Genomic DNA, 23,663 nt, shown 5'->3' on the forward strand with positions numbered 1-23,663 from the left:
TTAACTATTTTTGTGTTTTCAGGTACGCCATTCAACTGCAGCGCTTTGGCATATATATATTTTAGGCACAGATTGCGTTAAAAAATGTTTTATTTTTTACTATGTTTTCTTTGTATTTGCTTTGCAGGAATGTTATTTGTTACTGTTATACTGTAATGTTATTTTGTTTTATTGTTAACCATCATTTGCTTAGCAGGTATGCCATTCAGTTGCAGCGCGGATTAATTCATCTTGACAGCAACAGCGTTTGCTCCCACGATACATAAAGCCGTGACTCCAGCGCTGTCGGAGGTGATTTCACCACCACAGTTAAAAAAAAAGCAAATATGCCGAAGCATGGGGGCAGCAGGGGTAGAGGAGTGATTTGCTCCTAACTTTTGGGGCGGATGCCCCATGCTTCGGCCTATATTTTTTAGGCCATTCAGCTGCAGCACTGATTTATTTATCTTGACAGCAACAGCATTTGCTCCCACGATACATAAAGCCAGGACTCCAGCGCTGTAGGAGGTGATTTCACCACCACAGTTAAAAACAAAATGGTGCATGTATGCCCATCATTAAATTGGGTGGATGAAGGGAGGTATTCTAATGGTGGGCATACCCACCTAACAATCTCTTTTTTTCGTTCAGCCCACAGGCTGCATAAAAAAAGATTACAATATATGCCCAATAAGGACCAGCAACGTACTGGTATGTTGCTGGACTTTGAGTGGTTATACCAGAATGATGCCCGCGGGTTTAGGTATCATCTTGGTATCATTCTTTTCAGCCAGCTGTCGGCTTTCATGTAAAAGCAATCCTAGCAGCTAATTAGCCTCTAGACTGCTTTTACAAGCAGTGGGAGGGAATGTCCCCCCCCCCCACCATCTTCCATGGTTTTCTCTGGCTCTCCTGTCCAAACAGGGAACCTGAGAATGCAGCCGGTGATTTCGCCAGCTGACCATAGAGCTGATCAGAGTCAGAACTGCTCCAATCATCTCTATGGCCTAAGAAATCGGAAGCTACAAGCATTTCATGACATAGATTGTGCCGGATGTAAACAGTGCCATTGGGAAATTGGGAAAGCATTTTATCACACCGATCTTGGTGTGGTCAGATGCTTTGAGGGCAGAGGAGAGATGTAGGGTCTAATAGACCCCAATTTTTTCAAAAAAGAGTACCTGTCACTACCTATTGCTCTCATAGGATATATTTACATTCCCTGAGATAACAATAAAAATTATTTAAAAAATGAATAAAAATGAAAGAAACAGTTTAAAAATAAAATAAAAATGCAAAATAAATAATTAAAAAAAAAAAAAAAAAAAAAAAAAAAGCACCCCTGTTCCCCCCTGCTCTCGCACAAATGTGAACACAAGCATCAGTCTGGCGTCATATGTAAACAGCAATTGCACCATGCATGTGAGGTATCACCACGAAGGTCAGATCGAGGGCAGTAATTTTAGCAGTAGACCTCCTTTATAAATCTAAAATGGTAACCTGTAAAGGCTTTTAAAGGCTTTTAAAAATGTAAGTAGTTTGTCGCCGTTGCACATTTGTGCTCAATTTTAAAGCATGTCGTGTTTGGTATCCATGTACTCGGCCTAAGATCATCTTTTTTATTTCATCAAAAATGTGGGCAATATAGTGTGTTTTAGTGCATTAAAATTAAAAAAATCTGTTTTTTCCAAACAAAATGCGTTTAAAAAATTGATGCACAAATACTGTGTGAAAAAAAATGAAACACTTACCATTTTAATCTGTAAGGCCTTTGCTTTAAAAAAGATATATAATGTTTGGGGGGTTCAAAGTAATTTTCTTGCAAAAAAAAATTATTTTTTCATGTAAACAAAAAGTGTCAGAAAGGGCTTTGTCTTCAAGTGGTTAGAAGAGTGGGTGATGTGTGACATAAGCTTCTAAATGTTGTGCATAAAATGCCAGGACAGTTCTAAACTCCGCCAAATGACCCAATTTTGGAAAGTAGACACCCCAAGCTATTTGCTGAGAGGCATGTCGAGTCCATGAAATATTTTATATTTTGCCGCAAGTTGTGGGAAAAATACAATTTTTTCTTTTTTTGCACAAAGTTGTCACTAAATGATATATTGCTCAAACATGCCATGGGCATATGTGAAATTACAACCCAAAATACATTCTGTTGCTTCTCAAGAGTACGGAGATACCACACGAGTGAGACTTTTTGGGAGCCTAGCCGTGTTCGGGACCCCAAAAACCAAGCACCGCCTTCAGGCTTTCTAAGGGTGTAAATTGTTGATTTCACTCCTCACTGCCTATCACAGTTTCGGAGGCCATGGAATGCCCAGATGGCACAACCCCCCCCCCCCCCAATGACCCTATTTTGTAAAGTAGACACCCCAAGCTATTTGCTGAGAGGTATGGTGAGTATTTTGCAGACCTCGCTTTTTGTCACAAAGTTTTGAAAAAAAAAATGTCTTTTCTTTCTTCATTTTCAAAAACAAATGAGAGCTGCAAAATACTCACTATGCCTCTCAGCAAATAGCTTGGGGTGTCTACTTTCCAAAATGGGGTCATTTGGGAGGGTTTTGTGCTATCTTGGCATTTTACGGCCTTCAAAACTGTAATAGGTAGTGAGGAGTGAAATAAAAAATGCATGCCCTTAGAAATCCTGAAGGCGGCGATTGGTTTTCGGGGCCCCGTACACAGCTAGGCTCCCAAAAAGCCCCACACATGTGGTATCCCTGTACTCAGGAGAAGCAGCAGAATGTATTTTGGGGTGTAAATCCACATATGCCCATGGCATGTTTGAGCAATATATCATTTAGTGACAACTTTGTGCAAAAAAAAAAAAAAAAAGTTTGTCATTTTCCCGCAACTTGTGGCAAAATATAAAATATTCCATGGACTCAACATGCCTCTCAGCAAATAGCTTGGGGTCATTTGGGGGGGTTGGGCCATCTTGGCATTTTATGGCCTTCAAAACTGTGATAGGTAGTGAGGAGTGAAATTAAAAATTTACGCCCTTAGAAATCCTGAAGACGGTGCTTAGTTTTCGGAGTCCTGTACATGGCTAGGCTCCCAAAAAGTCTCACACTTGTGGTATCCCCATACTCAGGAGAAGCTGCAAAATGTATTTTGGGGTGCAATTCCACATATAACCATGGCATGTATGAGCAATATATCATTTAGTGACAGCTTTTAGACATTTAGACGTTATAACTTTTGCGCAAACCAATAAATATATGCTTATTGACTTTTTTTTACCAAAGACATGTGGCTGAATACACTTTGGCCTAAATGTATGACTAAAATTGAGTTTATTGGATTTTTCTTATAACAAAAATTTGAAAATATCATTTTTTTTTCAAAATTTTCAGTCTTTTTCCATTTATATCGCAAAAAATAAAAATCAGAGAGGCAATCAAATAACATCAAAAGAAAGCTCTATTTGTGGGAAAAAAAGGGCGCAAATTTTGTTTGGGTACAACATTGCATGTCCACACAATTACCAGTTAAATCACCGCAGTGCCAAATTGTAAAAAGTCCTCTGGTCTTCAGGCAGCCAAATGGTCCGGGGCTTAAGTGGTTAAAGACTAGAAGGATTTGCCCCCTTAATGTTCAGGCCATTTTTTGCGATATGGCACTGCGTCAATTTACTGACAATTGCGGGGTCCTCTGACGTTGTACCCAAACAAAATGTATGTCCTTTTTTCCCCACAAATAGAGCTTTCTTTTGGTGGTATTTGATCACCCCTGCGGTTTTTATTTGTTGCACTATAAACAAAAAAAGAGCGACAATTTTGAAAAAAAAAAACAATATTTTTTATGTTTTGCTATAATAAATATCCCAAAAAAAAAATTCAGCTTAGGCCAATATGTATTCTTCTACATATTTTTGGTAAAAAAAAAATTGCAATAAGCGTATATTGATTGGATTGCGCAAAAGTAATAGCGTCTACAAAATAGGGGATAGATTTATAGCATTTTTTTTTTTTTTTGCTAGTAATGGCAGCAATCTGCAATTTTTGTGGGAAGGCGACATTGCGGCAGACAGATCGGACACTTTTGACACTTTTGTGTAAACACTGACATTTATACAGCAATCAGGGCTAAAAATAGTCACTGATTACTGTATAAATGTCACTAGCAGGGAAGGTGTTAACACTAGGGACGATCAAGGGGTCAAGTGTTCCCTAGGGAGGTGATTCTAACTGTGGGGGGGGGAGTGTACTGACTAGAGGAAGAGAGAGATCACTATTCCTGATCACTAGGAACAGCAGATCTCTCTCTACTCCCCTGTCAGAACGGGGATCTGTCTGTTTACATTGACAGATCCCAGTTCTGGCTCGCTGAGGAGCGATCGTGGGTGGCTGGCAGACATCGCAGCCACTGGCCACGAGCATTGGCTCTGGCGTTGTGCCGTGGGCGGCCAGTATAGCTTCTTAAAGCGGTTGACGTATAATGACGGCGATTCACGCAGCCGTGCAAACCTGCCACAGTACGCTTGCAGCGGCTGGTCGGAAAGTAGTTAAAGAGGAACTGCAGTCTGCTGACATCATTTGTAATTAAAGCATCTTTGTCATTCTGAAGCTTCCCTCCAACCACTTTGCATATTATTTTATATATACTGTGATTCTATACTTGCCAAATATGCTGCAGAAATCTCCCTCCACTAAGTCTGGCTGCAGACATTTTATTTGTGACAGCTGAAGCTGCTGCCTGTTCACTTCCTGGATCTAGACAGACACAAAGGGGCACTACTCCAGCTCTGCAGCCCTGCAGCTTTCATTGGTCTTCTTATGACTCATCCCCCCTTCCTTCCTGGCAAACTCTCACGAGAGTGAGAGAGAGAGCTGTGCATGATGTCATAAGCCTAGGCTTTTTACCAGACAAGATAACAGGAAGTGGGCTGTATAAGGTATTTACTGGTAGAAAAAAAATGTTTTAATATCCAAAGTTAAAACAACAAGGACAGAAGATTTAATAGATGGAAAGTAGAAAAAATGACTGGTCTGCTTTAACAAACTGAATAAAAACAATAAAATCAAGTAGAAGTGTACCAATACTATTCACTACAAGCTGAATTCAAGTAGCTAGCAGCATCCTCCATGTTCTAACTCACTCTAAAGAGGTGATTTACTAAAATGTGAAGTAAAATGAAGTGGCGCAAACCTCTGTTAATTTCTATACGACCCCTTTCGCACTGCAGTGCCGCTAAAACAGCGCCAAAGCGCCAGTCGTTTTTGGTGCTTTAGAGGCTCTTTTCGGGCGCCAGCGGGCCCTTTTTTTAAGGTTATGTGACAATGTGACCTTAAATAAATGAAAAAAAGACCCCTTTTGCAGCCCTTTCAAAACGCTTTTAAGGCACTTTGGAAACGCTGACCATTAATCTCAATAGGCAGGGTTGTTTTAGGAGCGCTATTAATAGAGCTCCCAACCCACCCCAAAGATGCAGCTTGCAGGACTTTTTCTAACGTCCCGCAAGCGCACCACCCCAGTGTGAAGGCACGCACTGCAATGAATTGGAGGCAGCTTTCAGGCACTTTTTAGAGGCTTTTTCTAGCGCTAAAATGCCTGAAAACTGCCTCAGTATAAAAAGGGTCTTACTTTTGTAAATCACACTCTAAATCTGAGCTTCAAAAAAATTCAAGCCATTGCATTTACTGATTCAAGCAACCTATGCCTAAAAGTAACCTTAAATGTATGTTTTCTAGTTTATTAGTACACAATACTATTAAATAGTGGCATTAGATGAGGAAAAAATAGTAATTGTTTTTCGCAATTGCCCCAATCACTGCATTCTTCTTACCATTAAATTACATTTCCATGCATTTTTACTTTGCCTTGTAGTTAAGGATTCACTAATAATGTGTACCCTGTTTTCTGGGCACTAGAACTAGGCAATCCTTGACACTTTCTGACCAAACGTGCAAAGCTGGCCATGCATTTATTGAAATTTGGCCTGTTTAGCAGGGGCTGGATGAATATCAGTTTGTGGCAGTCCCTGCTTGACAGACGTTGATCATTTGTTTGTCTAATGTCGAAGGGACATTTTGGAAAGTTATCTATTGATCAGCAGCTGCAGCCACTGATCAGTGTCAGAATACAATGGCCCAGAACGGGGGATTCCTCCATCCACCTCATTTAGCAGTGCAATAGTAGTATTTGGCCAGCTTTAGCCACAACAAAAAAGTATGATAAGAACAATGTGAAAGTAGAATTTATACTACGCAAATAGAAATACAATTATATGTTACGGGAAACATCTTAAAATAATAATTATGCCTAAGCAATACCGTTAAAAAAATTACCTTTTGTTTTGCATTCTTCCTGAAAAATGTCAGTGCATTTCCTAGTATGTGATGGTACCTAGGCATTCCTGTGCCTCCATCCTTATATCAGTATATCTGCATTGTGAGATCTAAGAACTGCTGCCTCTAACTGCTAGTCTCAAAAGATTTGGAGTGGTATTTGGTGATGTCACTATTGTGCTGCTCACTCCTTGCTGAAGGTTCAGACATGAGGAAGACTAAATCAGCTGTAGGGGGACCAAAGGCAATACCGGTGACTAGTTCTTTGCCCCCTGCCTGCACGGCTTTGAGAGATTGTTTCCTTTTTAACTGACGTTCTTGCATGTTTTTACAAGATTGTCACCAGTAAGGACTGGCAATGTTGGTAAATATTTCAGAACTGCTTAAGTTTTGATAAATGATAGTCATCATAATGAAGTTAGCATTAGCCCTGATCACTTCATTCTGATTGCAACTCTAATGTTCAGTTTGTTTGCCAAAAACCACAATATGCAAGCAATGTGCAGAATTTGGAGAGTGCCTTTGGTGTGGGAACAGTGGCGTAGGCAGTTTAAGTCATGATTAGGCCAAATTTTCAGTGTGCCAGGTACTAATGTTACTGCTAACTATTACTTTGGTTCTGGAGCTGTGATCAGCATAACCAATTAAAGGTTTCCATCAGTAATTAAGCTGGCAATGGTTTTGTTGATCTGCATACAATGTAGGGATAACAAAGTTTAATGTTGTGTTAACCTGGCAAACATATTGTTATACCTCTAAAAAGAGGATATGGATGTTTTGAGGTTTTTTTTTTACTTTTATATTCAGGAGGATTTTTTTGTGTGGGCTTGCGTTTTCATATCGGACGTAAGACAAATAAAAAAGACACATTACTTGGTATATTTGGGATCAGAGGCTTTCTTATTGTTTTATAAGCTACACAGGGTATTTTCAGACACGCTATCTGCCATTAACCATAAAAAAAAATTGCAATCATTTGCTCAATGTCTAAATAACAAAATCCTTTAGTACTAGTTAGCTACATGGTCACATGTATTTGTGATTAAAGGACGGAAATCTAGACCTTCTTTAATTCTATAATATAACTCCAGACAGCTACTGCAGAATGAAATGGTTGGCCAGTAGGGTGCAATTTTTACAACATAAATAAGAACTTTTGTGTCTCTATCAATTTTATAGAATTTACAGGAAATTAGCTTTCAAGCTAATTTCACACATGCCTATATTTTTTTTTGCTTTGTTTGTAAACTAAACAGTTATGATCATGGTTATTTGATTTTATAAAGGGACAACATTTTACATGTTGATGATATTTATTTTGTAAATGTCACATGCAATATAAAAAGGAAATTGTGTAGGAAGCTATTTTTTGTTTAAAACCACACTCTGCATTCAGTGTGTCGCTTTGGAGATCAGCATTCAATAAAAATGGCTGAGTAAGATTACCACTGATAGGCTTATTTAGAAATACAGAGCAAAGGATGGTGATTATATGCACATTCCAGAAACATATAACTACCATTCAGAAACCATCTTTCATTGATCTGGCTACAGATAAAAATCTGGAATTTGTTTGTTTGTTGCTATACCTCAATACACTTGGCACATCTATGCTGCCCTTTTGCACTGCTTGTTGAGATATTTGCTTTATTTTACAAACATAACTGCATTAATGTAGTTGACATATTTGCCAGTTGGTAACCACTCCCTAACAAAGGCCTACATGCATACGAGTAAACTATGAAACATATGTTGCCCCATTCCATTTGATACATTCAACATATATACATTAAAAAAAATTAAAACATATTTCATAATTGACATTACTCAACAAAGATAATGATAATGTCAAATAATCTAGCTAAAATGCACCAACCTAACAGTGACAGCCAAAATTATTCTACCTTTTTATTGGCAACAAAACATGCTTTGCATCTTTGAAAGAATGGGAAGATGAAGTGAATTCTTAAAGAGTGAATTGTATTGGAAATCAATAGAGCAGCATGATAAATTAAACAATATTTGGCATTTCTAGATTAACTCTGAGACCTGCAAACACAAAAAAGTGCTATTAAAGTAAGTCAAATTATAGAATGAGTTGAATTGCCACTTACCCATAACCATATAAAAAGATATATACGACAACTGAGGAAAAGAGGTCTCCCCTCCCCCAATTCACATTATTTTTCTTTTCTTCTCTTTTTCCTTTTTATAATACCAATATGTCTTTGGATGCAAAACTTATTGTCTATAACAAAATGCATGTTGTGCCATATGTTTGTTGTTAAGGCATACCCTTGGATTATCAAGGAACCCCTTATCTTCTGCAACCCCTAATAACATTGGGTTATCTTTTCTCATATTATTCTAGCAGGTGAACATATACTAACCTTCTGTAACTACTGAGATTAACTGTTAGAAAATTACTTCCAAATATAAAAAAAAAATAATAATATAATTAACGTAAATGAAGACAACAGGAAACAAATTTACTAAACATTGGAACTTTATTAAAATCAGCAACAGGACAGAAAAGTCACTTGTGGGATCTGCATTATGTCAATTTGTAAAGCATATTATAACCCCACTGTTTATAGTTCAGACATATGTTTGTGCTAAAAGTACTTTAACATTTATTAGTATGCACACAAAGATTATGCGGGATACTGTGCTATTATAGTATGCTTTCCAAAACAGTATGTAATATTTGAAGTGATATATTGAAAAGCTAATTTAGTATATCTCTAATATATACTTTATTATATATATATAATATATATATATATATATATATATATATATATATATATATATATATATACATATCAAAGTTTTTAAGCTAAATATGTTACACTAGAGCACTAATATATGATTAGAAAACTAAATGATTAATTTAAAATGTTTTTATTCTATATTTATATACAAATATATCTTTCCCCTCTCTAGTGTCCTTAATGCAAGAGAATCATTCGCTATGATGAATTAATTCAGTAGCCTGAGCTTAATTCTATTCACAATGTTGCAACATTGAATTCTGCAAACCAGTATTAATCACAGGAAATCATCATTGCTGAAAGGTGCTGTAACTTCAAAGCATATATATTTTTATCTGTAAAGAATACAAAACTAATAGTGATCTGGACAAGCGGTACTATATTGTGAACATCCGGTCGTAGTAAATAGAGCACTCACATATGTCGGCATATTGGGCCTAGAGTGGGCAACTATACAACAGACCCCTGATCCCATTTAAGCTCAAGACTATGAGAAGCTGCAGGCTATATCACAATAGAACCATTGATATTATTTCAAGATTTTGATATACAGAGGTAATGGTAAAAATATTTTACACACTGTAGACTATATATAATTTAAATCACTTAAGCATTGGTTTTATTCAACTACTTGTAGCTGGAAGCAGTAGTGAAAATTACAGAAAGCAACGGTTCCCTTTTAATTAAAAATACATGTGATGACATCTATGTTTAAAAGGTTGCTAAAAATGGCCTAGTTGAAGCAAAACAATATATTTGCTATTATTGTTATTTTTTTGTTTTTATTGCTAGTCTGAAGTAATGATGCTTTGTAGTATAATAAAATAGAAATATGTTACATACACTAATGTCATCATTGAGATCATGTGACTGGTCTAACCATGGATAGTATGCATATAAATAAAATTAAAAATATGACAAATGCCTGTACTGCTCAGTAGTTCCTTCCACAAATGAAGGGATGAGCTTTGAATTGTTTGCATTATAAATTTGATCTTATTGCAAGAAAGCAAAAAACACATAAATTATTCAATCAATGCAATGGCAATCTTTGGTAAAGCCATGGTTGTCTGATCTGATTTAGGTGAGAAATGATATTTCATAGATTCATACTTGTCTGTGCGCTGTAGAATATTAATGACTGATTAGTGTATTATGCGCTTCTGCAGACACCAGAGAGCTTATCAAGGCAAGTTGAATGCATATCAAAAGCTGCTGCAGTAATAGAATTATAAATCATTTTTACTCCACTGCCTCTGTGTGTAGAGTGTGTGTCTGTATGTGCCTGTGCCCTGTGACACTAGAGAAGCGTTATTCAGCCAGGCGCACCTGAATGCACATACATTGATTAGACTTGTGCCTCTGCCTATTGACACTTTTGCCCCCTATGGAAAAAAAAACTCATAATTCATTCAATGAGAAATGCAGGTCACAGATATTAATTGTAGATTCCAATCCACTAAATAAAACAGAAACGAGAGGAAGCAGAAGAATATATATATATATATATATATATATATATATATATATATATATAATATATATATATATATATATATATATCCTGTTTTGTACAGTGAGAATGCCCTTCATAAACCAAGTCATACTGTCGATAATAATAACTGGATAGCATTTGAGCAGTATAAGCAAAAACATTCCATTTGAATTAAACTGAGAAATATGGCACACATTTCAAAAGGCAACTAATACGTTTTATGCACATCTAAGTTGTTTACTTAGAGAGGCCAAAAAGCTATTATGTAAATAAGCCCTTTAATTGTTTTAATTGATTTCCGAAAGTTATTAATCACAGAGCTTGTGTGCTAAGAACTCTTCAGAGCACTTCAAAATCAAAGCCAGCAAAGTATCAACAGAAATAAAAAAAAATCACTAAAACCCTTTTAACCCTTAAAATACCACTGCTGGCAAAAAAGTTGTATTAAATTATGCTTTGAAAACATAGTTGATAGCATCCTTCGTGGGAAATAATCTGCACCCACCAATCGCAGCCTAAAAAACAAAGGTAACTAACTGATTTATGATTGGTTGGTGTTGGTTACTTCACTTTATTGCTCATTGTGCTTGCTATTTAAGAAGCCTTAAGATGTTGGATTGGATAAATATGACAAAGCTAGTCATACTGTGTAGTATATTACATTTTCAGTGTTTTAGTACAATCAAAAATAATATGCTTTTTTTGTGTTCATTCACTTTCACGTTAATGGCAGTGGTTTTCATGTGTTAAAAGAATAGCGCAAACAATGCTTGAGATCATCAACTAACTACAAATGAAGTAAAAAGAGTTTTTAGTTTAACAGTGGTTAAAAAGAAATGACACAATAGGTTGGATGCTGTCAACATTCAAATGCAATCAGTCAGATGCTTAAGACTGCTATCTTTTCTGGAGGAGAGCCAATTGGAGGGCAAAGGCTTCCTTCAAAATCTATGTCCTTCTCAACCTCCTGCTATAAGCTAAGAAGCATTTGTTAGATATTTTGCTCTCCCTCACATTCCTAAACAGATAGCTCTAATGCTGTCTTGATAAATTCCAGCACGAAGAAGGAGAAAAAAAAAATAAAAAAATAACACCCACACAGAAATTAAAAAAGGGAAAGGGAGCAAACAAAAAAAGTGTGTGTGTGCTTGTGTATGTCTCCCCTTATGGCACAAGATTACTGGTGCTGTGTAGCAGTACAAAACAGTTCACTTGCAACAGGCTATTTCTTAATATATAAGGGAGATCTTACAGTAATTCACCACTTCTTAGTTTACTGAATATTGTGCTGTCCAGGAAATGAATTCTTATTAACTTACAAAGAAAGAGTATGCATATGGTTATACCAATCTCACATGTATGTGTGCCTGAAAGCAGCATCATTTTTTATGGATTGGAGATCAGAAGGCGTACTATATATGGCAGAATGAGCTTGAAAATGTGTTTCCTGTGCATTTCAAATGCTTAAAAGGTTCAGTCTCTGCAGAAGACATATTCAGTGTAGCTGGTCCACACTTTGTCCTCACTCTGGTCATTGCTGGCAAATGCACATGTCCCTGTGGAACTGCATGCCACCATATGGAAGCCAGCTTCAGATAACTTGTCAAAAGCCTGCTCCAGAAAGTTAAACTTAAGGTAGTACCTGGATGTATACCTCTCAGGAGGTCTATCAGGATCCCGGCTTTCATTTAAGGTTTCGCCAAACACTTCTTTAGCCAGAGAGGTTTTGCCACAGACAGTGATGCGTGCAACTCTTCTGAATTTAGCATCAGCTTGTGCCTCCCGTCCTATGGTATAGGAACCTCTGTAGCCAACTGTTATATATCCAGATCTTCTGCCTTCAAGTGACTGGGAAGGAGTGAGGCGAGGAACTGAGGCAGGACTGCAAGAAGAGGATGCATTGAAACGATATGGATCTAAAGTAGGGGAGGGGACCCCAGCTACTGGAGATGGTGAGACTGGAATGCCTGCTGTGTCCAAATCAGAATCTTGACCTGCTGCTGGTGTGAGGAGCAAAGGAGGTTCTTCACCTCCTATGGAGCTGTCCTTACTGATTCGCAGAGGGTTCAGGCGTTTTACTAGCTCAGGCAACTGAAAGTGCTCAGCTTCTCTTTGTAGCCGACTTCTTTCTGGAAAGTAATCAGGCAGAACAAGCTGCAAGTCTCTCAAGTAATCCAAGATATAACGGAACAAGAAGCCATCCCGGTCAAGGAAGAAACGACCTTTGCTGTCCCTAGCCAATTCTCCCGGTTTCTGCTGGGAGAACATACGCCAGAGAAGGGAGTCCGGCACTGACACTAGAGTTGTGTGTCGAGTCACATAAACTTGTCCGCCAACATTTAGTTCCACTATTTCAGGGAACAAAACATCAGTGGACACGGCCACTGTGCAGATGCCTCCTCCGCCACCTCCATTGGGTAATCCACGTGCAGTGTCTGGCAAAGCCATGGCAGCTGGAAAGGAGTAAAAGTCTCAGTTATCCTACTCCCCAAAAAATGGTTTAAAAAGGAGATGAAAACCAAAGCAGAAGTCTAACTACATAAAGTACATCAGCTTTGAGTTTAGTGCTTTAGGTATCCGTCTCTGCAGCTTAGTTGCCGAGACTGCAAGATGCAGTGAAGGCAAAGAGCAGACTGGCTTGTTTCCCTGCTCTTCTTCTCCCTGTGTTTCTGATTGAGGAAGCTGGCAGGATCTGTGTTTTTATGTAGAATTGCACACTGGAGGCGTGGGAGGGAGGAGGGGAGGGGGTTACAGAAAGCACAGACACAGCTGATCACATACATAGAAAGGGGATGTGTGCAATTCAGGATTTTGCATGTTGTGCAGATGTAACCCTGATGTTTTCAGAGCAGGGAACGTGTACAGTTCTGCTGTTCTCTTACCCTTCTGGGCTCTTTTTTCTCTCTCTTGCTTATTAGCCAGGATAGTAAAAATAACTTGAAGTTTCAGGTATGAAATGCCCATTGTGTCTTCTGACTCAGAATACATAGCTTCCCACTCTCAGCTGTTCCTGTAGTCGTTAGATTAGAAATATGTCATTGCACGGTGTTATTTTCTCTGTCACGTCAGCTGCAGTAATGCTGACATATCACAAAGATCATTCACGTAACACCACCAAAATGCATGTCAAGTTATATTCTTCCAATTGATAGGACTGATCTGTACCCTTAATATTAATGAATGATTTCTATGCAAATGCAAAAGGATGTGTACAGAGTCCTACACACAACATCACAATCAAAAACAAAGACTATTTAAATGACAATGTGTATAGAAAGAATAAACATAATGAGATTTATTTATTTACCACATAAAATAATGTAAATCATATTTGTCCATTTAACATTACTGTGAATAAAACAAGTAACCTTGCTCATATAAAATATGAAATCACAATAACTTGGACGGCATAACATCAACTAAATCAACTATGACCTTTCAGTATCTTTAAAAATCTAAATAATAACAATGCTGATATGTCACAAATATACAGAATCATTTTTAAAATGATTGTAAAGGAAAAAATGTTGTTTAATAAAAACAACAAACATCTCTATACTTACCTGCTCTGTGCAATCGAATTGCACAGAGCGCACCTGAACCGCCTCTTCATGGGTCCCTTGCCAACGCTGCTGGCACCTCCTCCCTATCCATAGGGGGCACTCCTGTGTGCTCGCTCCCGCCATTCTGCTGTAGCCATTGACACAGACAGTGGGACTCGACCCTACCCCCCGCTTCCTCATCACTGGCTTTGATTGACAGCAATGGGAGCCAATGTGAGACCAGGAAGTAAGGGGAGAGAAGAACTGCAGACGCGTACAGCGCTGGATCCAATGAGGGCTCAGTATAAGGGGGGTTGAAGGGCAACAATCAATGTCTAAACATTTTTTACCTTAATGCAAGGAATGCATTAAGGTAACAAATGTTTAGGCTTTAGAACAACTTTAAGCTGTACCTTTCATCATTAAAAAGCAGTCCTGGTTGCAAAGGCTTTTTACCCCCCCAATACTTACCTGAGCCCCATCTTGATTCAGCAATGTGCACAAGAGCAGCGGCTCTCCCAGATCTCTCTCACCTCACTGTTATGCTTGCTTGCTATAGAGGGAATAGCAGGAGGGAGGGGCCAGGAGTGCCGGGGGGCACCCAAGAAGATGAGGATGGGGGCCGCTCTGTGCAAAACCATTCCACAGAGCAGGTAGGTATAACATGTTTGTTAATTAAAAAAAAAAAAATCTGCACTTAATAGCACTTTAATCGCTCCAGCCCCGGAAGATTTTACCCCCTTCCTGACCATAGCACTTTTTGAGATTCAAAACTGCGTCGTTTTAACTGACAATTGCGCGGTCGTGCGACGTTGCACCCAAACAAAATTGACGTCCTTTTTTTCCCACAAATAGAGCTTTCTTTTGGTGGTATTTGATCACCTCTGCGGTTTTTATTTTTTGTGCTATAAACAAAAAAAGAGCGACAATTTTGAAAATAACGCATTCTTTTTTACTTTTTGCTATAAAATAAATGCTATAAAATAAATTTCCCCCCAAAAATATAAAAAAACTATTTAATCCTCAGTTCAGGCCGATGTGCATTCTTCTACATATTTTTGGTAAAAAAAATCACAATAAGCGTATATTGATTGGTTTGTGCAAAAGTTATACCGTCTACAAAATAGGGCTTACTTTTATGGCATTCTTATTTTTATTAGTAATGACAGCGATCTGTGATTTTTATTGGGACTGCAACATTATGGCGAACACATCAGACACTTTTGACACTATTTTGGGACCATTGTCATTTATACAGCGATCAGTGCTATAAAAATGCTCTGATTACTGTGTAAATGGCAATGGCAGTGAAGGGGTTAACCACTAGGGGGCGATGAAGGGGTTAAGTGTGTCCTAGGAAGGGATTCTAACTGTGGGGGGGTGGGCTTCAAGTCACATGACAGCGATCACCGCTCTCGATGACAGGGAGCAGTGATCTCTGTCATGACACAAGCCAGAACAGGGAAATGCCTTGTTTACACGATCGCTGGGAGACCAGCGGACAGCGAGTCCACCGGTCCTGTGGGCACGGTCACGCCTGCTATCCCCGGCTCTTAAAGGGGACATACAGGTACGCCCATTTGCCCACCACTGCCATTGTGCCGACGTATATCGGCGTGCAGTGGTCGGCAAGTGGTTAATTTGTCTAGGCTGTGATGAGGTTATCAGTTTGCTGCAGGTAGGGGGAAGCATTTCCTTTGTCTCTTCTTCCCCAGGAATCAGATTGCTGTAAATTTTTAGGAGGGTGAGTGGCTGAAGCTGGGGCTGATCTGTGTCTGACGTTTGTGAACACAGCCAAGAACTGCACAGACACCAGAATCTATATCAATGATTGTAATATATTTGAGCTAGCATCTTAGTCCACAAAGTGAATGTTAAACTTGGCTAGTGCCTGAACAAAGTAGGTGCCTTCGTTCAGGATATTAAGGCCTTGTTCATGCAGGGAGTATAATATCATATGTGTGTGCAGGGCTGTGTTCACCTGCATGGGGATGCACCGATGTTCTGTGTATCCCTGTGCAGGCAGTCCTATTTGATGCCTATTGGGACACTGCATGGCCACAGCTGCTCTATACCAATGACATTCACGTGAAGGCGTATCCCTGAACTCATAAGCCGTGTACACACAAGGAATGTCCGTCAGAAAAAGGACCTAGGAATAGAACATGTTCTAAATATTTTCGACGGAACCAATTCCTATCGGGAAAACTGCTCGTCTGTATGCTGTTCGGACGGACCAAAAACGACACATGCTCTGAAGCAAGTATGAGACGGAAGCTATTGGCTACTGGCTATAGTCACGTCGTATGTGCTGTACATCACCGCGTTCTGGACGGTCGGACTTTGGGTTGACTGTGTGTAGGCAAGACCGCTTGAATGGAATTCCGTCGGAGTTCTATCAGAGAAACCTTCGGAGTATATTCCGACTGCAAAACCGCTCGTGTGTACGCGGCAATACTGTCTATGTTCTGGGACCCACACCCAAATAGATCTGATATTGAGACACAGAAAAGAAACACCAAAAGATGCACTATGTAGTATCACATTACATCTATTGAAAATCCTACAATTCTGCTGTGTCTGTGCAGCGGCTGTATCCCAGTAGAAATCAATTGAACAGCTTGCTCAAGTATGCTTGGAACACCTGTGTATCCCCATTCAGGTAAACACGGCCCTGTACAGACATATGGTGTTGTACATCCTGTACAGACATATGGCATTGTACGTCCTGTGTGAACAAAGCCTAAAGCTGACAAGGGTGTTGCCAGGGAGTGTTCTGATCTCTGTGAGAGAAAAAAATTACTTACACATGCATGTACATGCCAAAAAACAGATACTAAATACAGAGTTTAAGTTAGCACATGTATAAAAAACCTAGCAAATGATTTGTAATTCTGTGCAGGCAGTTTTAAGATTTAAGCACTCTTGCCAGAATGCATACCCAAAACTTCAACAAACATTGTTGCAGCAGCCCAGCTGGATTAAAGTGTTACTAAACCCAGGACTCTGCATTCCCTATATCTGGTCTCCCACAGTACACAGAACATGGAAATGCAATTATTTTAGTAAATATAAACTGCTAAATACCTTTTCCCATCAGCAGTATATAGCAGTCTTGTAACTGCTATACATTTCTGGCTAAAGCTTGTAGGAGGAGTATTCATTCTCCCACGATTGTCCTATGAGCATGCAGGACCTATGACCCTCTGTCTGGACAGTGCTGATTGGCCCTGAGCTGATCACATGCACCCTCCTAGAAAAAAAAAAAAAACCTCTCTAGCAATACACACCAAACTGTGCATGTACAGCCTGTCCCCTGGCTTTGTAAATATTAGGAAATATATTGAAGTCAGTGGAAGAAGGAGATGATCAGGTGAGACAGGATCAAACAGCCTTTTTACACAATGCAGGGGATTGACTCCTTAGGTTCCACAGTGAGTACAGCAAGCATGCTTTACTGCATATACAGTAGGGGTGCGCATCTTCACTAGTCTCACGATTCGATTACAATTATCCTGTCCATCGGGGCGTTGCTAGGTCTACAAAAGATCTGGGGCTAGAGCCCATAGCAGCAAAGTAAAGACAGTCATACGCTTGGATGGGCATGCACATGTATATAATATACACATATATATATAGCTAGATAAAAATATAGAGACCTCACAAAGTACCACTGCTGCCTTACATTTAAAAATGGTGCCACCTGTGCCATTATGTCACTGTGCATGCAAAAATGACCGAACGTGTACGGGCTTGCCTGAGCGGCAGCAGCGCATGCTCAGATCATACTCCAGCCCCCTCATCATACCATACAAGGTTAATGTTCCTTTATGGTATGTAATGAGGCTGGGGTTTTAGTGGAGGAAGAGAGCACTGCATCTAGCTGGAGCATAAAAAACAGGTAGGAGAAAGAGGCCCCCCCCCCACACACTACAAGATAGGAATTTATTTTCATTTCCTGGAGATGGGCTGTATTGTGGCACCAAATCCTTTGCTGTAAGGCCCCTTTCACACGATCGGACCGTTCAGGTCCGCCTGTTAGTTTTGTCGGTGGACCTGAACGGGCTCTCCATGTTAGTCTATGGAGCGACGGATGTCATCGGTGACATGTCTGCTGACAGCCGACCCGGTCCAATCCGCTAAAATCAGACGGATGGCCCTACATTCACATCCATCCCTGGAGGATCGGATCGGGTGAGATCTGATGAAAATGGACACGCTGTCCGTTTTCGTCCGATCTCTCCATAGCCACCAGCGGCGCTCGAAAAGCCCCTCCCCGCTCAGTGAGCAGAGAGGGACCTGTCATCCGCTGGCTCAGCGGGGATCAACGGAGAGATCTCCCGCTGAGCTGGCGGACCGAGGCGGACTCCGTGGCAGTGGATCCGCCTCGTGTGAATGAGGCCTTAATGCTCAATTTCCTGAATATGTTAGAAATATACTGGGACTTTTCAGGTGCTAGAGAGATATATTCGACACACGTATATTAAAAAGAATGATTTTGTGAAAATGCATCTACTGTATGTAGTACCTGAAAAGTCCCATTATATTATTATTATACAGGATTTATATAGCGCCGACAGTTTATGCAGCGCTTTACAACATGAGGGCAGACAGTACAAGTACAATACAATTCAATACAGGGGGGAATCAGAGGGCCCTGCTCTTTAGAGCTTACAATCTAGGAGGGAACATATTCAAGAATTCTTTCACTTTCACCATATCTGTCCTGCCGAGGTACAGGACAAGTTTACAGCACACGTTTATACAGTGTGGAAGCCAGGACAATTGTGACTCACAGAAGAAGAATGCAGTCTGCCATTAGTCCTGTTATCTTCATTAAGCCTTGGGGGAGCTCCAGTGACTGCTTTATAGGTAGCAATGATTGCTACTGTGTTGTCCTGTTTGCTCTGTCCTCCCCCGGGAGGTGGGGGGAGGCTCAGTGCTGACAGGGACACAAGTCACACAGGAACACAGGTAGAGATGGAGTTTCTCCTTTCTGGACATTCCTCTATGCTCACAACCAGCTCCTCCCTTGTCCATGGACACGAGGGGTGTCTCAACTTAGCAGTGACAATGTCCAGGCTCCTAGGATGACACTCTCCTCCTCCCTCGCTCGTACAGTACTGTGTCCAATCTGCGCTAGTTGTCAGCGCTAACATTTCCCATCCTTCCTCCAGCTAGCTCCTCTCCTGCTCAAGACTCAGACTTGGCACCACAAATTCAGCTTCTCTGGAGTCAATGAGAGAGGAGGGGCGTGGATTGAAGGCGGAAGCCCCCTCCTGGCAATTAGCGAATAGCAAGCGATACAACTCTTTTATCTACACACAGCCACAGCACCGCTGCACCCAAAAAGAGACTCAGGGCTGCAGCCCCAGTAGCCACCCCCTAGTGACGCCTTTGCTGTCCATGATTCGATTCAATTCCACGATGCATCACAATTACTGCGCAAGTGCACATGGTTAAAAACGTTTTATCCAAAAATTCAAGCAGTCAGAAAAACTCAATTTTTCTCCAGCGGCAGAGGGATGGTGGGATCAGTGGAAGAGGGATGGTGGGATCAGTGGCAGAGGGATGGCTGGGATCAGAGTCAGAGGGTGGCTGGGATCAGAGGCAATGGGATGGATGGGATCAGAGGCAGAGGGATGGCTGGGATCAGGCAGAGGGATGGATTGGATAAGAGGCAGAGGAATGGATGGGATCAGAGGCAGAGGGATGGATGGGATCAGAGGCAGAGGGATAACTGGGATCAGGCAGAGGGATGGTGGGATCAGTGGCAGAGGGATGGCTGGAATCAGTGGCAGAGGGATGGCTGGGATTAGGCAGAGGGATATCTGGGATCAGGCAGAGGGATGGATGGGATCAGTGGCAGAGGGATAGCTGGGGTCAGTGGCAGAGGGATGGCTGGGATTAGGCAGAGGGATGTCTGGGATCAGACAGAGGGATGGATGGGATCAGTGGCAGACGGATAGCTGGGATCAGTGGCAGAGGGATGGATAGGATCAGGCAGAGGGATAGATAGGATCAGGCAGAGGGATGGATGATATCGGAGGCAGAGGGATGGATGTGATCAGAGGCAGAGAGGTGGTGGGATCAGAGGCAGAAGAGTGGTGGGATCAGTGACAGAGGGATAGATGGGATCAGGCAAAGGAATGGATGGGATCTGAGGCAGAGGGGTGATGGTAGTAGAGGGATGGGGTCAGTGACAGTGGCACTCACCTGCTCTGTGTCAGTAGATTCCCCTCACTCCATGCTTCTCAGTGTGTCTTCCCCCTTCCGGTGCCTCCAGTAAAGCCTCTCCTGATGTTGGGTCTCCTGGAGCTCCTCCCCCTGCACTGTACTGGCTGTCAGCTCATCAGCTGACTTTCTACTTCAGGGAAGGGGAGGGAGCTTTATCCACCATGCAGGCTCTGCCTCTGTGCTTCTCCCGGAGAGGCAGAGCAGAGCACGGAGCGATGGATGACATCATCAGAGATCGATTCGGCCAATGTGCAGCATTGTGAACGTCTGAATCGTGATGCATCGATGCTGCAAATATAGTCAACACCCCTAATATACAGACAGATTTTACTGTTGTGGGTTTAGTAACACTTTAAGAATGCACACCTAGCCTGGTAACTGGATGATAAGGAACAACAGCACTCTGATGAGGCACTACTGTCACCCCTATGCTCTCTTGTCATCAGGTCCACTATTAGCACATGTGTACTGTGGAAGAATTTGATTGGCCTCTATTGCTGACCCTCTATCTCACAATGTGTGTGCTTCTGTACAGGGGATTACAGGAGGCTGTATGAAGACAGATTTAGGTACATACGCTATCTTAAAAATACATAAAAATAAGTTACCTCCAAAGTCTGGCGCTGAGACTTGTAGTTCCGGCTCTATACAGATATCACAGGAGGTCAATCACTCCCCACCTCCCCTATTCAGAAAAAAAAACCTTGTTTTCTTTTCAATTAATGGAAGGCATTCTATGATTGGAGTGAGACTATGACATTCATCCCCACGCCCTCCATTCACAGAATGCCTTGCATTCATGGAAAAGAATGCAAAATCTTTTTTTTAATGGAGAAGGTGCAGAGTGACCTGTGAAATCTGCACTACAGCCAGAACTACAAGTCTCAGGCACTGGATTTTCAGCACTAACAGAGACTGTGAGCTGAATAAACACTGCAGAAGCCAGAGATGGGATGCACTTCATTAGAGGAAGTTTATTTTACTGTGCAAATATTAAAAAATAATTTTGGCAATACTTCAGCTTTAATATATAACTCCATTACGTTTATTTTAATATTTGCTCATGGCATAGCTCACCTTTACTAAAAACTGCCTATGCAGATAAGGGGCATCTGTAGTTCCCTCTTAGATTGTAAGCTCTAAGGAGCAGGGCCCTCTAATTCCTACTGTATCAAAGTGTATTGTATTTGTACTGTCTACCCTCAAGTTGTAAAGCGCTACGTAAACTGTTGGCGCTATATAAATCCTGTATAATAATAATAATAATAATAGTTAAATTATGTTGTGCAGCTTTGGCCAAAGTTGAACAATGTCCTTGCTATAGATGTAGACTATTTACCTATCTCATGAAGCTTGACTGGAGAACTCCAAGGTTATTTCTAAGAACGTTGCTAAGAGGAGCCTATCTGTTACTGTTGACCTCCACCATCACAGGATTGAGCACTTTCTCTTATACAAACCCCCTCACTTGTGCTTTTTCTCCCCTGATGCAGGAGCTCTGAGCTCAGCGTTTGAGAGCTGACTCCTGTTATGGTGATGGGGGACAGTAACAGTTACATAGCTCAGAACTGTCCCTGATTTTGAGGGACTATCCCTGATTTGGAACAAAGTCCCTCTGTCCCTCTTTCTTCCTTATTTTCCCCTCATTTTGGTCTGATCTAGTTATTTGTATATAAAATGCCCTTTTTATCTTTAAAAAAGTGTTTCCCAGTGCTAAACCTTTCATCCAATTTCTAAATTGCTGCATTTGTAAATTTCAAAAGTCAGCATAAAGGAATAGTAGTGGTAAAAAAAAAAGCACTTGTGGGTTAAACTAATCGTTTTTTTTTTGTGATAATGAGTTGGTTGAAAATGGCGCCTAGTGCATTGTTTTAAAACATAGCTGCCCCTTTAAGAAAGTGTAAACACTGAAGTTTTTTTTTGTATAATTCTCCTTTAACTACTTCACACCCGCCCACCATAAAATGACAAAAGGGCGGTGCGGCTCTCGTTCTGGGTGGACGTCATGTGAGGGTGCTGTGCCCAGGAGGGCCACTCTCACGTGCCCGCAGGGGCATGCAGCACGGTGATTTTGGGTGCACAGCACGGCGATTGCGGCCGCACCATGTTAGTAGGACAAGGCGCGACCCAATCTCTGTAAAGAGCCGATCGCGCAGCTCTTTAACCGTGTTTAATTGACTGTGTCCAATCACAGCCTGTCACATGAAAATGCGGAAGTGCCGGTAATTGGCTCTCATCACCTCACACTGACAGAGTGTTTGGCGAGAAGAGTCGATCAGCGGCATCTCCTGAAGTAGAATAGTAAAGTATCGAACCAGGCAGAAATTCAACAATGCAGGTTTATTAACAGCTGGTAACATACAGGTTTATTTTCAAAGTATTACAAGATACAGGTCTAATTTATACAGTTTCTTACAATGCAAGCATATTGGATATAGGTATTCTTATCCTCTAACCAAATTGAAACAATTGTGAATTGTTCTCACCTTGAACCAGAATGGGTCTTTACTGCCAATTCTTGGGAACCTGTCACCTGATAGGGACCAGCCAATCGGCCAGTGGTCTGGTCCCCTCACAGAGTTCTGGGTTCCAGCTCGACCAAGTTTGTGAGGGAAATTCACCTGAGACCACATTCTGGAACAAGTTAAGAAGTCTTCTCTGACTCGTACGAGGAGACAAGTTATGGACAGATACTTGCCCATTGGTTCTGACCTCTATGACCCGTGCAATAGGGCAGCATACACAGAGTTCAGCCTTATGAGCTCCTATCTGACTTGTCTGTCTAACAATTGTAGAGCTTGCATTTATATACCCTTTTACAAGTCTTATCTTAACATCTCTCTTACATATGATTGGTCGCTAAGATCTAAGTCAATGTAACTAACCATAAATCTGACACCTGTTCTACAACCAGATAAACTTAATTATTCCCAAAATTCCTATATGTTCATTAAAGTGATTTATAACTGGTTTTGTCCAATTAAAAACACCTGTGTAGAGACAGTCTGGCACCCAGCTGTGTTATCAAGCTCTTCTCATCTTGATAAGATTTAACTAAGTTCAAGAATTACAGATTTATGACATTTGGGAAAATGAACTTTCAATAACCCCACCAGATGTGTTATATGTTTCTCTATATGTATGTATTTTAACAGTTTTAATGAGGGCACAAGCAGACCTTTGTTTGACCCTGTCAAACTTAATTTAATGTACTGTACATAACTTTAATTATTTCTAAACCACCTGTTTTCTTATCTTTATCTTTCTGATTTATATGCATTTCAGACTTGAGACAATTCTATATTACTTGAATCTATCCTAATGAACTTTCACCCAGTAGACTATC

General features: G+C 40.6%; 1 protein-coding gene across 1 annotated transcript; it reads right to left on the reverse strand.

Moving 5' to 3' along the window:
* Positions 1-11,791: 11,791 nt before the first annotated feature.
* On the reverse strand, positions 11,792-13,255 carry KCTD12 (potassium channel tetramerization domain containing 12). The gene has a single exon (XM_073614270.1). It carries the CDS (start codon positions 12,984-12,986, stop codon positions 12,012-12,014), a length of 975 nt encoding a protein of 324 aa, XP_073470371.1. The 5' UTR covers positions 12,987-13,255; the 3' UTR covers positions 11,792-12,011.
* Positions 13,256-23,663: the final 10,408 nt, after the last annotated feature.

The sequence above is a fragment of the Aquarana catesbeiana genome, linkage group LG02 (assembly GCF_042186555.1).
Source record: "Aquarana catesbeiana isolate 2022-GZ linkage group LG02, ASM4218655v1, whole genome shotgun sequence".
Classification (NCBI taxonomy): Eukaryota; Metazoa; Chordata; class Amphibia; order Anura; family Ranidae; genus Aquarana; species Aquarana catesbeiana.

Bases quoted from the DNA above. Each gene is read 5' to 3' on its own strand.
- KCTD12 (XM_073614270.1), bottom strand. From the start codon at position 12,986: ATGGCTTTGCCAGACACTGCACGTGGATTACCCAATGGAGGTGGCGGA.